The sequence below is a fragment of the Marmota monax genome, unplaced genomic scaffold (assembly GCF_021218885.2).
Source record: "Marmota monax isolate L192 unplaced genomic scaffold, Marmota_monax_Labrador192_F-V1.1 WCK01_AAM20220418_F8-fsc00140, whole genome shotgun sequence".
Taxonomy (NCBI): Eukaryota; Metazoa; Chordata; class Mammalia; order Rodentia; family Sciuridae; genus Marmota; species Marmota monax.
In genome coordinates, this window is record NW_026694256.1 from 4,872,268 (window position 1) to 4,891,260 (window position 18,993).

General features: G+C 31.9%; 1 protein-coding gene across 8 annotated transcripts in view; it reads right to left on the reverse strand.

Moving 5' to 3' along the window:
* The window catches only part of Trdn (triadin), a 260,113-nt gene that overhangs the window by 148,937 nt on the left and 92,183 nt on the right, over window positions 1-18,993 (reverse strand). For 6 of the 8 annotated variants that reach the window (XM_058586269.1, XM_058586273.1, XM_058586270.1 and 3 more), the window contains 2 exons: window positions 8,738-8,791; window positions 3,461-3,490 (listed from right to left, as the gene is read on the reverse strand). In XM_058586269.1, the coding sequence (XP_058442252.1) occupies window positions 3,461-3,490; window positions 8,738-8,791 (84 nt within the window). The remainder of the gene's footprint in view (window positions 1-3,460; window positions 3,491-8,737; window positions 8,792-18,993) is intronic. The other 2 variants (XM_058586271.1, XM_058586267.1) reach the window with 1 other exon arrangement.

Sequence of the window (18,993 nt, forward strand, 5' to 3'; positions counted from 1 at the left end):
TGCAAGTAACATGAAGTACAAAGTGGCAAGAAATAAGCTCCATGGTGCATTATACAAGCCTGACAGTATTTTTAACTGAGAGGACCAGAGTTCTTAGAGGACAGAGGAGTTATCATGAACTCCAAAAAAAAGCTGCATATTTCATAGAAAGAAAAAAAGGGGTTGGGGTGTGGTAAACTCTGTTAGGATAACAGCAAGAACTTTCATATGTAAAATGGAGAGCAGCTTTGTGGAATAGAGTACATAAAGGAAGAATGTGGGTAAGAATAAGAGCAAGATTGCCACACAAGTAAAGTTTTAAATTGTAACTAATGAATTTGAACAGGATGCCTTGTGTTCCCCTGGAACACAGGAGCATGGGAGTCTTGTGAGGAGCAAGGAGGCCACTTCCCATGTGCCTCCAAATTTCTCCTGGGAGACTGTAAAAATAATTTCTCATCACCTCCAAGTTTTCTTCCTCGACCCACTTGGAATAGAGCTGTAGACCACAAAATCATGGCTGGAGCCTGGAATTGCCTCCTCAGCAAGGAAGTGATTCTAATTTGTGTTACATTGCAACCTCCTCCCATTTGTTTTTGCTTCACCCTTTTTGGAGTGTGGAACAAGGGCCATAAAGAGCTGTCACTTTCAGCTTCTCTTACTTTTGATGTCCATAAACGTAATAAGTTACCTCAATCTCAAAAGGGTTCCTGGCATCTTTACTACTGGATTTATTCAGGCATTGGCCTTGATCTTGCCTTGATGTGTGATTGACAGGAGGTTAGAAAAGGCAAGTCAGAAACAGAATATGGGAATTTAATTGCAGATTAAGGCCTGAAGAGTATGTTCTGTGATTATGGTAGAGTCACTCAATATTTTAAATAGTTAAGAATATAAAAACTGTAATGAATAAAGCTGAATATTTTGGAAAGAGATAATATCATAAGCAAGATAATTATTTCTATCAAAGAATCTCAAACATTTTCATCTCAGTACTCCTTTAAACTGTTAATAGTTACTAAAGATCCAAATAGCTATTTTATGCATTTATTGACGCTTATAATTTTTAAAATGAGAGCTAAGAAAAAAATTTAAATTTTATGTATTATTTATTCATTTATTAAATATTATAAACCTGATATATTTTAATATAAACAACATATTCTATAACAAATATAATTCCAATACACAAAATGGTGAAATAATTGACTTCTGTGACTCTCCTTAATGCCTGGCTTAATTTGAAGGCAGCTAGATTTGCATATCTGCTTGGGATTTAGTCTGTTGCACTAATATACACCACTAAGCCACTGGAAAAGTATAGTGCATATTCATGTGAGAATGTGAGAGAAAAAGGCAGATGGTGATCTCATATTTCTTTAAAAAAATAGTTTTGACATTGAAGAACTATGGGAAGGGTATCAGGAACACCCTTGAAGTCACTGACCACTTTTCAAAATACATCTGACTTTGGGAGATCATTGCCCTGGAAAATATGAGCTGTTAGTAAGACTCATTGAAGTCACAAATGGCAATGTGAAGTCCCAACTGGAAAACTAGAACCTGTTTTGTAATGAAAATCAGTTTTTCTAATTATTTAAGGAAGGATTAAACCAAAGAGAATTTAGTCAAACTGAAATTATAAAAGACTAAATTTGAGGAGCAAAAGAAAAGCTGGATTTGAAAACTGACATCAGAATTTGAATGTTGTTGTCTACAAGGAGAGTGTTTCCTAACAGGTCTCAGACAAGGAAGCTTTTGAGTTTCCACTGGCAAAGTTCTGCCCAAATTCTTCCAAATATGGCATATAGATTATGGACAATTTATTTAAAGGGTGAAATGACGTATATAAGCCAGAAAAAATAGAGGCATATAATACGCAGATAACACAAATCTTAAAAGTTGTGAAATTGTAGTTTCCTAAAATGTTGACTTGGATACCAATGAAAAAATAACCATTCATATTACGCCTTTACTTAAATCAAATGAAACTTGTTTCTTTTTTTCTAAGAGGGAATACTGGAAGGATAACTAGCATTTCTATACAAAACTGTGCCAGGAACTCACAATGTCTTTATTCTTTAAAAATTCCCTATCTTTACATCAAAGTATTCATAACATATAGTATCAGTTGCCAATATACATTTAAAAGATATCAAAAGGAACCCATGTTGATTTCAATCTCTTGATGAGAAACATTAAAATGTTCTAGCAGTCATTGTTATAATACTTCAGCTTTGCTTTCTCTGAACAAATAACCAACTTAAATATTTTCTCTTTCTCATGCATATTAGCTTTAAGCTTCTTGTGTAACAGAAGCAGAATGTAACTCAAACTGTTAGGATCATGGAAAATTCTGATGATATTAAATACAAAATATAACCCTTGTTTTTTATGTTTCTAGATCATATGGTCATGTATCCACATTCTATTTTATTAATAAAATGGGGTTAGATTAATAAACAGTGGTGAAAAGACCATCCAAGTTTTGTCAGGGTGTGCATTACAAACATCCCTCTAAAAAGGACAGCAGTGGTGTGGTCAGCCTTAATGTTTAATGCAAGACCAAGTTTATACAACTTTCTTCCTGCCTACAAGGACCTGGCATCTTTTTTCTTAAATTTTTCACTTTGGAAACCTTGTAATTGCAAACTCTTTCTCTGTCCTTTCAAAATATAAATTTGCTACAACCCAGAAATGTCTTTTACAAGAACCAGAAAGCCATCTTTTTTGGAATATAATTATAGAAAAGATAGCATCCCTATTTCTCAGTCTTTTGGGAGGGTAGGAGCCTAACTTTGATAGGTCCCGTTAGAAGGCCCATATGGCCTTATTGCACTGATCACCCCCAACTCATTATTGTCCAGTACTTCGATGCTAGCTCACTCCAGCATTTAAAAACTCTCAGGCGTTTAGCTTCAGTGGAATTAAGTTCAATCTCCTTCCTCTGCTAATAGACTTGACCCTTACTGCAGTAGTCTTGGATAAAGTCTTTCTTGTCCATTTAATTCCATATAGTGCAATTTTCCTTTGCCAACAAGATATATTTTACACCATGTCATGCCACCCCACCAAAAAAGAGAATTTATTTGCAGTGGATGACTATAACTTATTTGCAGCTTAATAGAGCAAAGTAACAGCAGTTACTTATGTGTGTCAGAGATGCAAGGAGTTAATATAGGAGAACGGGGTCCATAATTTACAAATTTCTAAAAATTGATAAAACTGCCAACAGAGTAGGAGGTTTGGGATTTGCAGAGGCTGTTTTATCTTGAGAAAGCTACGCTAAAATTACATTTAAAGAAATAGTTCATCCTTTTGTGTGAGGTGAGATAGAAAGAGAACATTCATGCAAAATGTATGCAAATAATGGATCCAGTTATCTGAAGGGAATATAGTAAGGAGAGCAGTAAAAGCACAACTCTGAATATTGGTAAATTGTCCTTACAAAAGGCAGAGTGAGATTTTACATAAAACATACCTTCTTTCTTTTCATCCTTTTTAGCTGCTGCTGAAATAATGGAAAGAAAATGGCATTTAAACGTCTTAAATAATCATTCCTTAGAACACTTCTAAGACTATAAGAATCTATCTCATGTATTCATAAGTTCAGTCATCACCTTTGTACCCATTAATCCTCTTAATTCATGTGAAGATTGAAATTCAGAAATAAGCATATAGCAAAAACAATAAAAATAAATTGAATTACAGTGACAGAAACCCTATTTGTAAGAACACGTTTACTATAAGTTAATTTTAGATTTTATATTACCAATATGAGAACCATAATTACTCCTAGAAGTTCATAAAACATAGACTATGACTGAGTGTCTCAAACGAATGGAGATGATATTTTACAAATTATTTATATCTAGCTTTTGAAAAAATATATATCAGAATGCAGTATATACTTGTATTTATAATAAGAGTTTATTAAATGTCTCATTTCATGAAGGGATAATGAATACTCCACTCTGCTTTTTAGCATTTATGTTGTTATCTATACAGAGAAAGGGGCACAGAACACTTTAATCACTTTTGAATTCTGACTTCCTCTGTGGTGGCATTCGCCCAATCCTAGATCATGAATCTAATTCTGGGTAAAGGTTTTAGTTTATGGTTATTACTAGAAGGATTTGGGGGAGGTGCTCTATAAGCTTGAAATTTTTATTAGCAAGATGGACCTTGTTCTGTTCAAAGGAAATTCAGAAACAAATGCAATTCAGAGAAGTCTTAGGGCACATTATTGAATCTGAGATTGAGCACACCTCAGCACGGTCATGACACCTGACTAGACAGAAGGGTGAAGATCACTTAGGACCAACATCCAGGACTACTTTGGAGATTTATTCTATGCTGCTACAGTTGCCCAGTCACCTTGGTGCCTTTTCTCAGTTATTCTTCACAATAGCCTTGTAACAAAGGCAACATAGAGCAAGAACTCAAGCCTCAGAGAAATAAAATGATTTGTTAATGATTGCCTATAGAATAAGTACCAGAATAGGGTCCCAAATTCAGGAACAAGATAGGAAGGAAATATAGTATATTTTATTTTATTATAGGTCTTTCTATTTTCTAAATATTATTGAAATGCTACAAATTTTGTAGTTAAAAAGTGCATTTACACATTGATTCCAATTTGTGCCTTTTGTTTTTTTGTTTTTAAAACACTTTTAACTGATAATATAAATGCAATAAAGAATCCTATTTAGATATTTTAAGTTAAACTATTAAAATATTGGTCTATTCCAATGATATTATGAGGATAGTAATGAAGACAACTAAAATGAATTCAAAGATATGGACACTGCCTGATAGATTTCAAAGCTATAGGGCATAATTAAAGCAAGTCCTGTGGCTTTGACTCAATAATTTTGTTATTCTTTGCAAAAAAAATAGTTTCCTTTAAGACCAAATAATTTTCAAAATCACCCAAGTATATATTTTGAATCTAAAATTCACATAAATTTTCATATTTTGCCTAATGTTTGTACAAGGGGGAAAAGAAGTGAAACGGTATTGTTCTTTCAGATATTATGCAGGAGGGGTTTTGCTTTGTTTTACTACTGAATAATCTCACAATATTTCCCATCATTTAAGCCATATTCTTTCCAAAATAAGTTGGATTACATGGTAGGAGGGAAGGATTCTTTAAAGACACAATAAAACAACTCACAATTATTTACGAACAGTTGCTACAATCTATCCAGGTGTCATTGAAGGCGCTCTGGCTAGTAAGCCCTGAAGCCTAAGCTTTCTCATCAACCATAAATCTACTTCTGAAAACCAAAGTTACCAATACCTTGATCAAAAAGATGGCTGAAAATGCAAATAACTTTCTAGTTTTATTAATCCTATGAATTCTAAAGAGAAGAAAATCCCTAAATCTGAAATTCATTCAAGAATTTGCAAAATCTTTTTCAGCAACATCGAAATACTTTGGTTTCTGACATAATTCATGAAAAACAATCTATACATACCCATGTGCAGTTTAAGGCATGCAATATATACACATTGTCCTTTTTACTATTCTTATATTCTTTGACAGCTTCAGTTTCAACTTTACAATTAAAATGGAAAAGAGTTTATTGAAGGAGTTTGACTTATCAAAACTGACACTAACTTCTAGTGTTTCCCTGGGTCTTTAGAAGATGGATAGCTTTTATTCATTGCCATCTGGAAGACCACAGGATCTGTCAAGCTGGATTCTATCCCCTGTAGCTAATCAAAGCCAAGGAGGTGAGATCCAACTGTTTCCATTATGGATTTGAGACTTGTGTTCCATGTGTCTGACCACCAGTCCTCAATTCAGCCTGACTGTGATTCTAATCCACTTAACTGCATTGTGTGGTTGGATGACTCCTAAATTTACTGAGTAGACATGGTTCTCAATAATAGAGCTCTTGGTTTTCATATTCTAATGAGACTTGCATGACTAACATTTCAATTTGTTTTCTCTTTCTGCCTTCTTTCTGTAATATATCACAGATATTTAATGTTTGCTATAGCAATACATAAGAAGGTAATTGGTAAAACTATATGAACTCAAAGTGATAGCCCCATCTTTTAAACTGAGTTCCATTAGGGCATCTGTCCTTTCTCTGGCAGTTTAACCTCAAAAATTGTGTACCTAGTCATTTGACATAAATGATAAATGCATACATAAATAAATAAATACTTCCCTTATTCCTCTTTCCTTTCTGATTTGGGTCTATATTCCATTTCTTCAACACATTTTATTATGTAATATCTGTGAACCCAGATTCTAATTGGCTACCCAAAAGTCACTATCTGGATTATTCTCTATCTGTTCAAGATTAATCTGCCAAAAAGCAAATCACCTTTTTCCTCTCAATGAGTTTCTTTTCCTGGGACTTATGTGTGATAATGACCATCATTCTTTTCACCTAGTCTCTAAATCTCAATATAATTTTAACTCTCTTCTTTGTTTCAACCCATATATTCTATCAAATATTATTTCTTCAAAGTGATCTTTATATCTACACTTTTTTCCCCTGCCACACTCTTAGTTTCGGTCTGCTATTAAGACATTAGTCTCTTGTCTTAATAATAACACACTTTAATATTATCTCTCACTCTTTCTTTTTAATTAAGCCATCTACCCACTTGCAGTTCTTTTTCTCATTCAGTCCAATTCCCAGTCATGATCCAGACTCATGTCAAGTCATTCATAGTCCATGAAGAATTCCTCAACTTCCTATTCTTACTTTTGTTTTAGTCATATAACATTTAAGACTCCACAATTCATTTCAGCACTATATGACATTCTATTTATGTTGATACTTAAATTTCTTTTATCTCCTAAATTATAAAAATATTTATATCACAGACTCCTCAGTGCTTCAAAATTTGTTAAAATAATTTTAAAACATACTTCCAAAGAAATTATGCTGAATCTTAATAATTATAAATGCCTACATGCATATATTTTTGTAAATATAGATTTTAAATTCTTTTTAACAGTAAAAATGAATAAATGAGCATATGTAATCTAGCTTTCTATCACACTAAAGCGTCATTGTTAATATTATCCCTTCCAGTATACCTACCTGTCTGCTAAGACATTACTGTCAATTCTTCTTAAGTTATTTGAATAAGTTCTCTGTCCACATAGGGTACTTGAAATTATTTCTAGATTTCTGTACATAATTAAATTATATATCCGTAATATTATAAAATATGTGTAAGGAAGTTCTAAAGAGATTCTGCAGTGACACAAATGATAGTTATTCCTACTTTCATGAGTCCTTATTTCTGTGAGCATACATACAAGTGCCCAATTCTCACCTTGTTCTCTGTGGTTAATCAACACTTTCATCTAATGTCCTTTCAAAGAAAGTTCTAACAAGACTTTGAGACTCTAGGTTATATGCACTCATCAAAAAATCCTTTATTCAAAAAGAAAAAAATCAGAGGCTGTCTTGTCCAATGTATTTTGAATTTTGGAATGAAGAGTCTATAGCCCCAAGTTTAAACCTGAAACAAATTGCCAAATATCTTTTCAATTTCCTCCTCTTGAACTCCTCTAATATGAGGCTGAAGTAAAACTAAATTCCTGCCCTGAGTTATAGTTCCACATGTATAAAACATTCCTCCAAAGTTTCCGTTAAAACACAAAGAGCCTAAGGTCATTGTATTTTTTAATGAGAAAATAATATTTACAGCATGAATCTTTTAAGTGATAGTCATTTGCTTGAGAAATTTACTTCAAGCTGCATTTTCATGTATATTTGCTCTGTTTTTCTATTTTCCATAATATTTGTTACATTTCCTATCAGAACTTTCCTAAGGAAGACCCAGTTTTATTGAAACAATAATCAACATGAAAACTAAAAACAAGTCTCATAGCTTTTAACCATTCTAGCATATATTACTCATAAGCAACATTTGGTCAGATGCAATACATCCAAAGGTGTATCGTGATATCGTATGTTAATGGGCCTGCTACAAGGGGCTTCTACCTAAAAACAATTGTACCACTGTCAAAATGAATCTCTCTTATTGCTCAATATTATATAATCTGGCAGAAAAGAGAAGACGCAGATCTTCTCCAATGTAAATTTAACCTTTTGTTTTCTAAAAATGGTTTCTGAAGTTTTCATAGGTGACAATGGCAGAACACTTGTCCCCTTCCCTTGTGATTTTGTCAAAATACTCATGGTTTGAGAGTAAATCACTTTTGGTGTTACAAAGATATTACTAAGTGATAAAACTGATTTTCATAGATGACCCATCTAAACTGTGGCAACTACTTTATTAGTCATATCTGTAATCCTATTTATGCAGTTTGGATATTTATGGGACAATAATAATTTAATAATATTCTGACTGATTTTCTAATATGACAAATTATAAGATATGACCAAACACTTGGGAAAATTTATATCATTTAAATACGAATCTCTTTTTAATTATCTAACTATGGCTTACTCATGGAAAAATATTGTATGTAAAGGATCAATGACTGAAACTTGGAGCCAAGATACTAATTCTTGGTTCTTTTAGCAGTTGCTCTGAAAATTTGGCATTATACTCTTAGTAATGCTTGCTCTAGTTACTAAGTAAACACTTGCTGTATGTATCTTCATGCAACTACATGATGCTTTCTATAATAACCCAGCAGATGGTGCTATTCTGCAATAAACAGCCTTGGCTTTTGTCAATAAAGTGCTATGGACTTAAGAAACTAACAAGAAAAAAGCAATAGATTTTTTTTTTTAAGTGTTTAATTGCTTACCTTGTGCTGCAACTTTTACAGTCCCTTGTTTGGTTTCAGAAGCTTTTTCTGGCTCTTAGAAAGAAAAATAAAAATAAATAAATTACCCTGAAGTGCTGTTTCAAAAAAAATGTATTAAAAAGAACAATAAAGGTGAGAAATTACAAAATAAGAAAGGATTGGTTTTGGCATTCATAATTTTTGTTTACAAGTAAAGATAGTGGAATTACAGAGAATAGGTCTTATTGAAACAAACACACAAAAATGACTGAAAGAAATTAGAGTATAAAATAAAGATGCCCAAAAATGTTTTACTCATTGTTCACTGATCATAGAACATCATGGTCATAGAACCTTTTGCACTTGAATTTAAAAATCTCAGGATTCTTCATGAATTATTTCTTTATTAATCAATTCTTTCAAATGAATGGAACACTTGGATACAAAGTGGCTCATTAAAAGTCCCTGATGACTCGTACAGGAATAAAGCCCAGACAACCAATTTCAAGCTGAAGTCTTTAACTTGGAGATAACATTCCCCATATTACTGTGGTGTCCATCACTATCAGCATGGCCCTGAGCAACAATGTATATTGTAAGAGAATGAAGGAGCTTCATTTTTAATCTTTCTTCCTCTTTGGTCTTAGGTTTTGTTGCTATTGTTCTTTTTCCCCTTTTGTTCAGAATTTTTTGTCTTAAAAGAAACAAGGTAAGAAAAATTCATGTTCACCATAAATATTTTTAGATAGAATTAAAAAAGAGAAATGAATACTTCAAAAAGCAATGACACACATCTTAGTATGGTTCATGATTCTCTTTACTAAGTTTTCAATAATGGAATTATTCTATAATATGGGAAAGCAGATTTAGCCATTTGCTAGACGTTAAATATGGGAGTTGATAAACAAATAAGTACATTCAACCTTTCACTTGATATCATCTTATTTGAATTTGCAATACTAGTTAGAGTTGTAAGATAACAAGATTGCATCAGAATAATTGGGAAAATAATTATAAGTTAAAATTGCATGCATTTTGTCCAAACAAAATAAGTTTAATTATTAATTCATATTTACCCTTTGCTGGAGAGATATTAATTAATTTATATTATAATGATAATTATGAAAATTCTAATACTTCATTTTGTCTTTATATAAAAGAAATAACATTTGATTTATACATGATTTTATTTTTATATTTATTGCTTCAGACAAAACATATCTTGCCAAAATTAAATTCAGTTTATAAAAATCTGTTTATGATTGATTTTTATTTTTTTCTGGAGGAAAATTTTGTGACAAATAGCATGCTAGTAATATCTCTGTCCATTTCAGAAGACATGATCCCAGTTAGTAGTCAGGATTTCCATTTAGATATTGAATTGTTAATTTAGTTCTATGTATTACTCTTAACCTACACCTATATGACTTGCATTTCATAGGTACTTATTAAATATCTGATGACTAAAAAAATGGATAGATTAAGAAAATATTACGTCCAAATGACAACTGAACTGCTCAAATGTTTTACTCTTTGGATATCTGAATATACCAAAGTATAACAGTACAGTTTTTGGTTAAATTTAGAAAAAGTTTGGAAATGTTAACTAGTAAATTACTTTTAAAAATTGCAGCTTTTATCTTCTCCTTTTTCTTCATGATCTCTTAAATCACTGATCTTAAATAACACCAGTACAAGCAATATTTGATTGAACCACTCATTACACCCAATTATGAGTCATGGAATGCTTTTCTAAGGGTCTTATTACTTCTCCCACTGACCACTGTATTTTCCTGTTGGCTATATTCTCAGTGTTCCAATACAGAAAATTCCCCTGACTGCTCAGCATTCCCCATTTGAGTGCTCTGACAGGCTGGTTATCTCTCAACAAGATCTCAACAATAACCTTAACCTGTCTTCTATTTGGCTGTATGCACAGGCAGTGAGTGTGTTTTAGGGCTCAATTCTTTTGAACACTTCTTTCTGCTATGCCCCCATTCCCTCCTGAGTTTTCCCTGCCTCTAGTCTTTTGCAGAAAAAAAAAAAGCCAGTTTACAAATGAATACTGATGCATTGAAGCGACTGTACTCAGGTAAAGGTATGTTTTAAGAAGGACATTCTGTGTATTTTTAACTGTAAAGGAATGATTCTAAGGAAGGTAAATCTCAGGACCATATAAGTAGCATGTTGTTTATCCCTCAAAATTCCATCTATTCCCTCTCTGACTGAAACTTTTAAGTCAGTTTACATTAATTTATAAACTCTTAAATGAACTACATCTCAGTAGAAACTCGCAGTTTAAAACCAAATATCTTTTCAACAACTCAGCCAGCTGTATCCACCCAAAAATAATATCAGCCTCAAAGCTTACCAGGGACACATGCAGAGATGAGCAGATTGGACAGGCACTTGGGCACAGTATTTCAGTTTTTAAAACTGCCTGGCTTAAAAAGGGATTCAACCCTGAGATCATAAATGCACAACATAAGAAAGCCACCCCCAAAATGGTATGAATGAAACACTTTAAATCCAGACAGACAAATTTTGATTATAAATACTTCTCCTACCTCCTTTTGAAATATGCTAACTACAAAATAAACTAGCATTTAACTAAGGAAAGCATTCACAAAAATAACAAAAACAATATAATGAACCCCATGTATGCAACATCCATTTAAAATATCAAGTGATAGCCAGTTTTATTTTTTGTACTACCCCACTACATACATCCTAATTTTTCAATGATATTGTCATTTTGAATTAATTTTTATTTAAGACAGTTATATTTTAAATAAAGCACATGATTACTTTAAATAAAAGTAGATAATCATAAAAAGTATTCAACAGAAGATTAGAGTAATACTGATATAGACAAGTAATATTTCAGACTAAAACATTAGTCAGTATCAACCTATATTAAAATTTCAGCATAATTAGTGTTTTAGTAAAAAACTATTGGATAAGTTTGTATTCCTAGGATTCCAGAGCATATTTTATTTATATAAACATGTTGGTATGGTTAGATAAGCCAAATACTTCAATTTGTTTTGAATCCAAAGGCAAAAGAGTGTAATCTACAAAATTGAAAGAAATATTGTGAGACTATAAACTGTTTTGCTTGGGAAACAATTTTTGCATATACTTTTAAAGATTAGCTTCATATCATAAACTTTTCATATATGTAAAGTTGTTTATATTCTGGCCTCAATTATTGTAAGGGGTAAATCCACTGAGTGTCCAAATGTAGTTTTTGCATCAAATGAACTGCTAAATTACAAGTCTCAGTGTTGTTCTTTGGCTAAGGGACAGGTAATAACCATAGGATTGCAGAGAACGATACTTACATCTTCAATGTATTTTAAGCATTCATTCACTTCCAGAGGAAAAAAAAATCACTATATTTATTATGTTTTGTTTTTAGATTAAGTTGGGAGTGATCAATTACTATTTCAAGTGAACAAAGAATAATCCCAGAGTAATTATAATGTAAATTCATTCAGTTCATCAAATAATAACTAACTAAATAAGAAAGATTTCATTAGAAAGAGGAAGAAATAGGAGCAGGAGAATGAATAGCACAGGTGATGAAGCAGAAAGTGAGTCTTCATTCTGGCCATTTCTCAACATCCAGCCCACATCCAGCTTGACAGTACAATTTCTACCTCAAAGTAATTACATAATTATTAACTTAGACAATCATCCCTTCTTACTACACTAAAAATTCCCCCAAGAGCATTAGTTGTTACTTATTCAACCTAGCAAACTGACGGAATTTCCTTCTTAATACTTGTAAGCAATTATTGCTCAGAAAATCTAACTGTAAAAGTTAAAGAAAAAATAATGATATAAGACATTAAATTTAGGAATCTGTTAAATTTTTAAGATGACACAAACTAATTAAACTCTTTTGTTCTTTGATCACTAGTTATGTATTATGCAGAAAGTCTTTTAATTTTAAATTTCAGAACTTGATTTTCAGTATTCTGTGACCAGGATTCTAGAGAAGTTTGAAGAATTTCACTATCACACCATTTCACTATAGCCTTTTTATTAAGCATTTCTTTACAACTTAAATTAAAAACCAAACTTCTTTTCTTAATTTTCAAAAAAAAGGAACATTTTTGAAAGTTTTATCTTGTTAGTTTCACAATGTGCAAGACATTTAGATTTTTGTTAGACTATAAAACTAAGCATTTAAAAAAGAAGTTGAATACTTTGACACAAACCAACAGAGAAATTTATATTTATTGGATTTACAGCTAAAATTTGAACCAGCAATGCTAAACATTTTGATCCCTCAAAAGGTAGACTTCTTTTTTTTTAATACCATACTAGAAATTAGTGACAAATTATCTTCCAACCAATGAGCTGCTAAATCAAGCTCTAAATTACTGTTCTCTCTTCTTATAAATAACAGTATTATTTTTGGATATAGATACTCCTAAACAGAGAAAGGTTAACATTTAACCTAAAAGGTACAATGTGCTTAAAAGCTCTTAGGTTAAGCCTCTTGTACTTATTGCTCCAGGAGAGCATATTTCAGGGGTATTACTTCTTTTCAGTATGATAATTACCCTATTGAGATGAAATTCATCATGAAGCAGCCTTCGGCCATTCTGTCTAACCAAGGGGACTGAAGCCTGAAAGAAGGGCCTACTTGCTGCCAGATATGCAAATTACAAAAGGTACACAATGCAGAAATATGAATAATTTATCAAAATAAACTGTTATTGCTAGAGGTTAAAACTCTAAATAAGCTGGCAACATCATTTACAATAGGTAGCATAATTTAGGTAGATTTATTTTCCCCTAGAAAATCTTCACTTCATCAAGCAAAGTATTTTGTTTTAGAATCTAAGAAGCCTTTCATTTAATAGGTTAGCATTTTAGAGTTTAATCCAGAGGGGGAAAAATAATTATTCAATGTCTGTTAATATAGTCCCATTACTTTCTTCTTAATCTTTAAGAAATCAGGCTTTTAATATTTTTCCCATTGAAATCATTCTACATTTTTTAAAAAAAATTGAGTTAAAGAAAAGATGCTTTAATTAAATGAAAGCCAAAATCACTTCATGTTTCTATATAGGGCATCAGTTCTTCTCAGTATTACTTGGAGACAACTAGGCATAGGAGAATATACATTTCCTACTTATAGCATCCTCTAGCTTTCTGGTAAGAATGTGGAAGGATGACAAATTTGTTAAGCAGTTAACAATTTAAAGTTTAGAGTTGAAGAGGAAGGGACAGATATATTTAAGTGATTAAAAGAAGTTTGGGGAATAAAACAGGAAGCTAAGAATGAGAACAGTCAAATGAATTTTATTCTTCAATATGTTTCACAGATTGAGAGAAGTGTGGATTTCATTTAGACTAAGAAAAAGTCTGATTTCATACATTGAATAAAAATCACATTGTGCAACACCATAGGAAGATATAAAATTCTGCTTTGGAGATGTGGGACAGAAATATCTGTCTTAGAGTGTTGTTCAACGTATCCACATAAAGAAAGGGAAAGTTGATCAAACAGGTCTCTTTCTACCTTCAATAGTGATTTTCTAAAATCAGCAACTACACACACAGACAAGAGTATTTGAAGAAATTAGATATATTATGTTTTGATGGCAAATTTTGTATTTATTTATTTTTATTACTGACAATTACCATGATAATTCATTCTCTTTTCATTGATTGTATTCTGGAAGTGAGCATTCTGACCAAAAACCAAGACTGATTTTCCTAGGACACTTGCTGGAACAATTTAGAATCAAGTAGAAATTTGAATTCTACTTAGGGTTTTCTGTAGGAATGTGACACTTTATTAAAATAAATGCTATCATGTGGAAAAATATTTCATTTGCCATGTGAGTGATTTATTTTCTTGGATTAGACCCCAAGATTGACTTGAGTTCTTTAAGCAATAGTAAATAAATATATAAATAAATAGTGTAAGAATATATTCTAGATAAATGGCCATTTTATCATATATAAGTTACATACACTAGAATTTATTACTTTTCAGTCATATTTTCCAGTTAAAGTTTCAGTGGTGAAATTCCCATTGGACTTTCTGTTCTGTTGTTAGATGCCTTACTTCATATTTTACTCACTGGGTAGGAAAATTTCCCTCATTAAATGATATTGAACAGCATGATCTCAATTCAGCCCTGAGAAAAATAGTTCCTATTATTCTAATGTTAGTAAATAGTGTTTGTGAATATCACCATTCTTGTACTTATTCTGGTTTTCACTTTTACAGAAAAAAAGAAACAGCAATTTTATCTCATTAGCCCATTTGGAAATGTTATAAACAAACAGAATTTTAAGTGTAAATGTAGTTGAATGAAAATATAAAATAGTAAGGACAGTGAAAGGAAAACTGAGCAAAGACTGGTTTATTCTTACCTGTATCCTCAGTTTCTAACACCTTTCTTGGCACTGAGTAAATGTTCTTGGGTGAATAAATGAATAATGATTAGGAGACAAGGTGTTTGAAAAAAATCAATGTTATATGCCTTAAATTCTAAATCAAATGGGTAGCAATTATCCTCACAAATAATTCCGACTCCCTGAGTCTTTTTTTTCTCAGCAATTCTGCAGATGTCAAAATCTGAAGATGTTATAATCATGTAGAAAATTCAGGGTTTATGAAATGCAGATTTATTACAGTTATAAATTTAAGTCATTTCCAAAGAAAAGGAAAATCCTCAACAAAGACTTACATCAAGTAATCTGAGGGAGAATTCAGAGGTGTTTTTTAAAGGACTTTCTACTATACTCAGTCATCAAGATGAACAGTTTAGCGGTTAAATAATATGCAATTTGATTTTAAGTGACAAAATTCTTCTCTAATTACTGAGGTCTGTCACTCAGTCTTCTGTGTTTATTGTGCTATACATACTGGTGATATGAAACCATATTGCCTAAAAATAAGAATGAATTCCACTCACAGTTTTGTCAGGGGCACTACATAAAAAATACTAAATACAACGGTGATTATCTGAGTTTTAGAGATTGGCAATTTTAAGGAGGCAGGATATAAACATGATTTGATAAAGAGAGAGAATATAGGGCCACAAAGGTATAAAGAATAGAAAGCTGCAAAATGAATGAGTGGTGGTCTATTCTCCCTCATCAGGATCAGCCTATCTGTGGCAGAAGAGTCTTACTTATTGTTAAAAGAAAGTAAAAATTGTAAATTAAATGAGCAGAAGGCCATTGTCCTGAGGCTATCTTGCTACTATAAATTTCTATGTAATGGGCTGCAACCTAAGAGTATATCAATTGAATTAAATCTAACTTGGAAGTTTATTTTTCATAACAGATAGCTGCATCATATCCAATCATAAACAGCTGAGCTTCAGCCAATCACAGGCAGCCAACTGACAAGACTATGACCTCCTAAGGCAAGCACCTAGCTATGTTACTTTGTGTTGCTTCCACATTTACTCAATGCCCACATTGCTAAGAGGAATTCTCTGAAATTCTTTCAATTTTGAGTGCTTGTCTGATTCATTAATCAATTTTTGCTCAAATAAACTCAAATTCAGTTTACTTAACACTTATTATTTTCAAAGCACACTAGTTTTTAAAAAAATAATTTACATTCAAAATAATTGACCTTGAAATCTCTGCAAATGGGGAAGACATTTTTCCTAGGGCACTGACAGCGACTGCAGTTTGAGCCACATTTTGAAGAAACAATATTTTGTATGATTGTTAGGATTTAACTTGGTAGCATGGAAATTTGATAAAATGTCACTGAAATGCTCTACCTGTAAAGCTATAATATCTTAGAGTAGACAAATGCTCAAGGAAATCAAAAGAAAATAATGTTAACTATTTGAAAAAAAAAAGAAATTAATAGAATTTTGAGATTTATTTAACACCTACATAGGAAGAAGGCTGTTTATTCAAACAGGTTTTGAATAGGTTTTGGATCTGAGAAACAAAGTTGGTTTTAACATAATGTAATTAAAGTTTATTGTACCTGTAGAGTTTGAAACAATGGTAAAACTTCCAGCAAAATATTGAGCACACATTTTGGGAAAATATAATCCTTTAAGAAATATGGAGATTTTATAGTTATCCTCATTGAAGTATAACATAAAATTATGAGAGTGAATTTCTTTCCAAGCAACAAATAAACAGAATGTCTCAGTTTGTACCCATCAAGAAATATATTGGTTAATAATGCATAAGAACAATCCAAATGTCAATTTCAGCAAGGTCAAGGGAAAGGAAGCTTTTTAAAATGAAGAAACAAACCTAAGTATTAGTAAAAAGAAAGTTTGTTTTCATATTTAGGTGTTTTCAAGTAACTAATATGGGTATGAATATGGAATAAAAAAATGAGACTATAAAGAAGCCAGCCACTATGGGCTTAAAATGGGTGATGGTACAAATGGAGGTAAGGAGTAGAACTTATTTAAAAACTATGGCCAAGGTCAATAGGAAAAAAATAGAAACTAAAGTGGCTTGAAGGATACTGGAATTTAGAATTGTAGACTTAATAATGTAAAAAGAGTCTTAGAGATGGATAAAACTTTTAAAGTTCATTGATTAACACATATAATTGCAATAAATAACCAAAAAGAAAGATTTACATTTTACCCTACAAGGAATTGCTAAATTTAAGTCTGTTTTCCAACTATTGTTATTTTTTAATTACGATGTTATCAAGAGTTTCCAGTGCATCATACTTAGAAGGTTACAATGTTCCTTCACTAAAGAAATGTTTGAAAGTAATGGCATAAAATGGTTTCTACAAATATAAATAATAAGCAAATTAATTCACTGAAAGTAATATATGTGCAATTGAATTAGACACAGTAATGATATCATTAGATTTATTATAAGATGAAAAACAGTTTAAAAATTTTATCATTTTAATCTAGTGGACAAGAGGTGTTTTGTAGATTTGGCAATTTATAGCCTTATTCAGTATTTAAGATGTCTTGGTCAGTTTTTAGTCGGTACTTAGCCATTATTATTTTCCTTGATGAATTTACATTATTACATGTTCCATAAACTTGTAGGAATTTCTTTACATACAAAAACTTCTATGTGAACAACATTTAATTTATATTTATGAATATTAATAAGTGAGCTCCCAGAAATATGTTTTGAAATACCAAGTTTATAAGAGAGAATAAATATAAACACTAGGTGTTCACAGCAAGCAGGTGAATTTTCAAGGATTGGGCCATGCAATTAAAGGTGATATATGGACTTACAAAATGTCTGGGCTTTGTATTCAAGGTTCTGAACATTCATATTTCTGTTATACAATCATTTTTAAAAGTTTCATATTATAAATAAATCTTTAACTGTTGCTATGTTTTGAATGTTTGTGTCCCCCTCCAAAATTCATGTTGAAACCCAATCCCAAGACAACAGTATTAAAAGGTTGGGCTTTTAGGAGGCATATAGGCCATGAAGGCCATGTCCTGATGTACAGATGTATGCCTTATAAAAAAAGTTGCAGGGTTTGAATTCCACCTTGTGAGGACACAGCTTTGGTCTCCTCCAGAAGTTTCAGCAATAACATGGCAACAGAGAAACAGAGAGCAGTCCTTTTCAGACACCAAACCTCCCAGCACCTTAATCTTAGACTTCCCCGTCTCAAGAACCATAAAAAATATATTTATTTGTTTAAGTTATCCAGTCTGCAGTATTTTGTTATAGTAGCTGAGAAAAGATAACAAAGAAGATAAAAACATTTGTTTAGGAAAACAAAAAGTAAAGAGAGAAAGTAAGGTGGGATTTTTCCTTTCCCTTAAGTCAAATTGGAGATTTTAGAAACACTTGGCATACACCCTCCAAAATTGAGGTGGGAGAGGTTCCTGCACTGGTACTTGTCTCACACTGAAAAAGTCTAAGGTGAGAAATTACTTGGTTATCCAGAGCAATAAATATGTAAATGTACTAATAGGGGCAGTGAGAGAAAGCTGAGGAGTTCCTAAAGAGCTAGTTACAGGAGTCTTTGCACATCCAAGGAACAATAGCCAGATTTCTCCAACAGAAAGATTTTAAAGAATCTCAAATAGAGTTTCATAAAAAGAATCAGAAAAGGGTACACTTGTACATTGCTGGTGGGACTGCAAATTGGTGCGGCCAATTTGGAAAGCAGTATGGAGATTTCTTGGAAAGCTGGGAATGGAACCACCATTTGACCCAGCTATTGCTCTTCTCGGTCTATTCCCTAAAGACCTAAAAAGAGCATACTACAGGGACACTGCTACATCGATGTTCATAGCAGCACAATTCACAATAGCTAG